The 6,238-nt window shown below is 41.8% G+C and overlaps 1 protein-coding gene across 2 annotated transcripts in view; it reads right to left on the reverse strand.

Annotated features, from left to right (window-relative positions):
- Positions 1 to 2,414, reverse strand: part of LOC127964383 (mitogen-activated protein kinase kinase kinase kinase 4) — a 49,904-nt gene extending 47,490 nt beyond the window's left edge. Inside the window, exons 1-2 of one of the 2 annotated variants that reach the window (XM_052564581.1) lie at positions 1,867 to 2,414; positions 1,715 to 1,780 (exon numbers count right to left, since the gene is read on the reverse strand). In XM_052564581.1, coding sequence (XP_052420541.1) covers positions 1,715 to 1,780; positions 1,867 to 1,923 — 123 coding nt within the window. In that variant the 5' untranslated portion in view covers positions 1,924 to 2,414. The remainder of the gene's footprint in view (positions 1 to 1,714; positions 1,781 to 1,866) is intronic. The other variant, XM_052564583.1, reaches the window with a different exon arrangement.
- Positions 2,415 to 6,238: the final 3,824 nt, after the last annotated feature.

The following is a 6,238-nucleotide window of genomic DNA, read 5'->3' on the forward strand; positions in this document are numbered from 1 at the left end:
TGTGTGTGTGTGTGTGTGTAAGAGTGTGTGTGTGTGTTCGTGTGTTCGTGTGTGTGTGTGTGTGTGTGTGAGAGTGTGTGTCTCTGTGTGTGTGTGTTCGTGTGAGTGTGTGTGTTCGTGTGTGTGTGTGTGTGTGTGTGTGTGAGCGTGTGTGAGCATGTGTGTGTGTGTGTTCGTGTGAGTGTGTGAGAGTGTGTGTGTTCGTGTGAGTGTGTGTGTGATGGAGTCGGTCTGTCTCACACAGCACAGAGCACAGCTCCTTCGTCCTGAGCGGTGTAACTGAACATCACACAGGGTTAAACGCTGTGTGTGACAGATCTGCACCTCACACTGAACTACGCTTCAGGACACTTGAAACACAGCGCACAGAAACATCATGGTGCTTTATAATGTTCAACAATAACAGAATAGTGTGAGCAGTAGCAGATTTGGATCGCTCTCGTCTGTCCGATGCAGAAGATTATCAGAAACACAATAACAATCACTCCAGCTTCAGTTTTGGTCTTGAAAAGGGTAAGGTGTATAGATATTAGCCAAACAGACAATCCTCCGGTCTGATATCATTCAAACACTTCATCATGAAGCCTGTAAACTGCTCCTAACTCCAGCAATCACTCACTGACCAACCCATGGACACAGCCATTTACACCAGTCCAGTGTGTGTGTGTGTGTGTGTGTGTGTGTGTGTGAGTGTGTGTATATGCGTGTGTGTGTGTGATTGCATGGATGGAAATCTTCAATAATAATAATAGTAATAATGAAGTCAGTGTTGTGTTGTCTTCTCCTGTAAAAGACAGCTCTGGAGAAACATCACACAACCCCAGCGTGTGCTCCTCACTAACACTGCAGGCTTCAGCATTGTGTTTAATACACCCATGATTAAGATTAGTCATTCGTTAAGTTGTGTCAGCATGCTAAGTCAGTTAGCAGTTAGCATCACTTCACCTAAAGAGAGCACACACGAGGTGCTCCACACACACATACAGATATAAAACACAAATACTGATCAACCCTTGTATGTTAGAATCAGCTCCGCATGTAATCCAAGAGGGTTACAGTACATTATTATAATCATACGTGATCTATTAAGTTATTCAACGGTGTTATCATAAGCATAACGTGTTTGATCACCATTGTTAGCATACTCTATGCAGTGTTTAGCATCACATATAATAAATGTCTTAAACGCTGATGCTAGTTGATAGCTAGTAATGAAGTCATGTGTAATAAGCGTGTGTATCTGTGCCCCAGGGGCCCGCGGAGGCCCCGTCCAGACTCAGGGGACACACAGCTTCTGATGAGCGCACACTAAAGCTGCTCAGACACTGCTCTGAGGCGTGAGAGAAGAAGTGAGTGATCCAGAAGCAGGAGCTCTTCATCTTATCTGGCCTTTATTCAGCACTGTGTCAAACAAACGCTCTCAGTCAGACCAACACCAGCTGTTAAGAGACTGGAGACTGAAACAACAGCATCTCTTCTGTGCTGGAGTGGTTTATATCCGTGTAAACACCGCTTCAGAGCCGGTTTAGAAGCAGTGTGTTTTTTTGTCGCATTGAGCGTCTCTGCGCATGCGCAGCAGATCACACCCATCAGCTCAAGCTCGGATAAACCGCTCGACTTCGACAGAAATATTCTGCCGTTAAACTATAACGGAGAAGTGTTGAAGATGCAGTGAAGCTCACTGTGACTGTAGTAAGACTCAATCGACACCGACCTTGTACACTTGTCCGTAGGTGCCATTCCCGACCACTTCCACCAGCTCGAAGATCCCAGCAGGGTCCTGCAATCACACAAAGAGCACCGCACACCGGTTAATAGAGACGCGAGCACGAGCCCCGGCCCCGGCCGCGCGGAGACAGCGCTCACCCGCAGAGACGCGAGGTCGATGTCCACCAGGCTCTTCGCCGGAGAGTCGTTCGCCATCTTCACCGATTGCTCGAGTCTTCCGTGCGCTTCAGACGCCGCTGATCATCGCTCTGTCCGCGCGTGCGACCAGGCCTGCAGCTCGCGCTATTGTTCGCGATGACGATGATGACGCGCAGCGGAGTCTGGGTCAGTGCATGGCGGAGGAGTGGAGAGACACCCGAGGGGAGGAGGACCGTGCGCGCGCACACACAGAGAGAGAGAGAGAGAAACACACACACATACATACACACACAGAGAAACACACACATACACTGAGAGAGAGAGAAACAAACACACACACGTAGAGAGAAACACAATCTCTCTCTCACACTCACACACACACACACACACACACACACACACACACACTAGATATGTGTGTGCATTCACATGCATGCATTGATAACTTTGTTTTAAATACATCTCAGTAATGCATTCACTGTAATGTGAAAAAAGTAGGACAAAATTTCATCATTATGCTGTTAATTTATAGTTATTTCAATAAAAACCCATTGATATAGATTATTGTTGCAGTCCTTGGTGCTGATTGGTCAGTGGCTGTGTGTTTATTTACAATACATCATGGCTATGAGGTGTCTCCAAACACACCCTTAGCTTAGCCTCACATCAATCAGGTGTAAGGTTACATTGTGAACTTGTGAACCAGCACAACTCATTACTGTCAGGACTAACTGAACACACGAGTGGGACAGTAATGTAGGAATTTCTCTGGCGATCGGCACAGTAGATTGTTTAGATTAATAATGCTCTGCACTAATCAATTCACTGGTATTTGCAGAATTATTTAACAGCCCAAAAGCACGTTTTAAAGCAGGTAGTAATTCTCACCAGTGATTTTGAATTGAGTTAAACTTCCCGTTGTCATTAAATCACCTGCAGTATTTCACTCCCTCATTGTGCTCTAACGCTATTTGTTCCTGTTCAGTTCATCTGGCCCCATGTCTTTTTTTTTTTTTGGTCTAAATAATGTTTACAGTGTGTTGATGGTAAAAATTCATAATGAAACGTGCACTTTAGATGCCCGTATAATGCTTAATAATAATAATTGTAAAAACTATTCCATAAATCCCAGAGGTGTGGAGTATCAAGTCAAGTCAAGTCACCTTTATTTATATAGTGCTTTAAACAAAATACATTGCGTCAAAGCACTGAACAACATTCATTAGGAAAACAGTGTGTCAATAATGCAAAATGATAGTTAAAGGCAGTTCATCATTGAATTCAGTGATGTCATCTCTGTTCAGTTTAAATAGTGTCTGTGCATTTATTTGCAATCAAGTCAATGATATCGCTGTAGATGAAGTGACCCCAACTAAGCAAGCCAGAGGCGACAGCGGCAAGGAACCGAAACTCCATCGGTGACAGAATGGAGAAAAAAACCTTGGGAGAAACCAGGCTCAGTTGGGGTCAGTTCTCCTCTGACCAGACGAAACCAGTAGTTCAATTCCAGGCTGCAGCAAAGTCAGATTGTGCAGAAGAATCATCTGTTTCCTGTGGTCTTGTCCTGGTGCTCCTCTGAGACAAGGTCTTTACAGGGGATCTGTATCTGGGCTCTAGTTGTCCTGATCTCCGCTGTCTTTCAGGGATGTAGAGGTCCTTTCTAGGTGCTGATCCACCATCTGGTCTGGATACGTACTGGATCCGGGTGACTGCAGTGACCCTCTGATCTGGACACAGACTGGATCTGGTGGCCACGGTGACCTCGGAACAAGAGAGAAACAGACTAATATTAGCGTAGATGCCATTCTTCTAATGATGTTGCAAGTACATCGGGTGTTATGTGAAGTGTTTCCGGTTCCGGTTTACCTAATTAATGCAGCCTAAAAATCCCTTAACGGATTTGGATATTAAAAGCATATTAGTATGTTATGTGTAAGCCAGGTTAAAGAGATGGGTCTTTAATCTAGATTTAAACTGCAAGAGTGTGTCTGCCTCCCGAACAATGTTAGGTAGGTTATTCCAGAGTTTAGGCACCAAATAGGAAAAGGATCTGCCGCCCGCTGTTGATTTTGATATTCTAGGTATTATCAAATTGCCTGAGTTTTGAGAACGTAGCGGACGTAGAGGAGTATATTGTAAAAGGAGCTCATTCAAATACTGAGGTGCTAAACCATTCAGGGCTTTATAAGTAATAAGCAATATTTTAAAATCTATACGATGTTTGATAGGGAGCCAGTGCAGTGTGGACAGGACCGGGCTAATATGGTCATACTTCCTGGTTCTAGTAAGAACTCTTGCTGCTGCATTTTGGGCTAGCTGTAGTGTGTTTACTAAGCGTGCAGAACAACCACACAATAAAGCGTTACAATAATCTAACCTTGAAGTCATAAATGCATGGATTAACATTTCTGCATTTGACATTGAGAACATAGGCCATAATTTGGATATATTTTTGAGATGGAAAAATGCAGTTTTACAAATGCTAGAAACGTGGTTTTCTAAGGAAAGATTACGATCAAGTAGCACACCTAGGTTCCTAACTGATGACAAAGAATTGACAGAGCAGCCATCAAGTCTTAGACAGTGTTCTAGGAGTACATAGTTTTCGGTCCTATAATTAACACCTCTGTTTTTTCAGAATTTAGCAGTAAGAAATTACTCATCATCCAATTTTTTATATCGACTATGCATTCCGTTAGTTTTTCAAATTGGTATATTTTCACCGCACCGCGAAGAAATATAGAGCTGAGTATCATCAGCATAACAGTGAAAGCTAACACCATGTTTCCTGATGATATCTCCCAAGGGTAACATATAAAGCGTGAAGAGTAGCGACCCTAGTACTGAGCCTTGAGGTACTCCATACTGCACTTGTGTAGTGATGGGTCGTTCGCGAATGAGCCGATTCTAAGAGCCGGCTCTTTTAGGTGAACGACGGGAGCTGGCTCGCGTATCTGAAGAGCCGACTCTATTTAAAAATATATATATAGCCTATATAAATTAAATAATGATGTAATAATGAAATAATGGATGCATTTTATTTTATGTAAAATAAATGACTAATTCAAAGAACAAAAAAAAAAATTATTTTGACTATCTGATCAGCCTCACATTCTGTTCCTGTCAATCATACACGAGGTGTCAACCAATTATACGGCATGAGGGAGGGGCCGAGCCATCACACACACAGACACACACACACACACACACACACACACACAGTGTCAAACACGGAGGAGATGAGAGGAAAAACACAACAGCTTTTGAAAACAAAACAAAAGCAGGAAAATGAGTCGGAAGCACAGCCGCCTTTTTAAATAATTTTAATGATCATTAGCCCCTCGAAAGTAAGGAAGCTTGCATTTCTGAATGCAAATCTCTCATAAAATAAAAATATGATCAGCATTGTGTGTGTGTGTGTGTGTGTGTGTTCATGCTAGTTATACAAAACATAACTAGTGAGATAGTTCATGCTGACTATATAACATGGCAAAAAAGAGGGACCAGTTTAATCCTTAGTTATTTATTTTTCTTTAATATGGGTTCTATTATGTTGTTCAGATTCAGATTGTATTTGTTTTGTAATGTTGTTTCTATATATCTAAAAGTTTTAATTTAAATGCAAATGTTTAATAGTATTCTTTTTTTCATAACAAATCAATGCATTTTTAAAGAAATTGTGAGAAATTGTGAGTAGGATTTCATTTAATAATTTAATTAGAATTATTTTCACTCCTATCATAGTCAAAACATTATTGTTTTTTAAAGAGCCGTTTGTGAGCCAAAAGTGCCGGCTCTTTTCAGTGAGCTGAGTCAAACGAGCCGGCTCACGAAAAAGAGCCGAAATGCCCATCACTACACTTGTGATCGATATGATACATCTTCATTCACTGCTATGAACTGATGGCGGTCATATAAGTACGATTTAAACCATGCTAATGCACTTCCACTGATGCCAACAAAGTGTTCAAGTCTATGCAAAAGAATGTTGTGGTCAATTGTGTCAAACGCAGCACTAAGATCCAATAAAACTAATAGAGAGATACACCCACGATCAGATGATAAGAGCAGATCATTTGTAACCCTAAGGAGAGCAGTCTCAGTACTATGATACGCTCTAAATCCTGACTGGAAATCCTCACATATACCATTTTTCTCTAAGAAGGAATATAATTGTGAGGATACCACCTTTTCTAGTATCTTGGACAGAAAAGGGAGATTCGAGATTGGTCTATAATTAACTAGTTCTTTGGGGTCAAGTTGTGGTTTTTTGATTAGAGGCTTAATAACAGCCAGTTTGAAGGTTTTGGGGACATGTCCTAATGACAATGAGGAATTAATAATAGTCAGAAGAGGATCTATGACTTCTGGA

This window comes from Carassius gibelio, chromosome B9, assembly GCF_023724105.1.
Source record: "Carassius gibelio isolate Cgi1373 ecotype wild population from Czech Republic chromosome B9, carGib1.2-hapl.c, whole genome shotgun sequence".
Lineage (NCBI taxonomy): Eukaryota > Metazoa > Chordata > Actinopteri > Cypriniformes > Cyprinidae > Carassius > Carassius gibelio.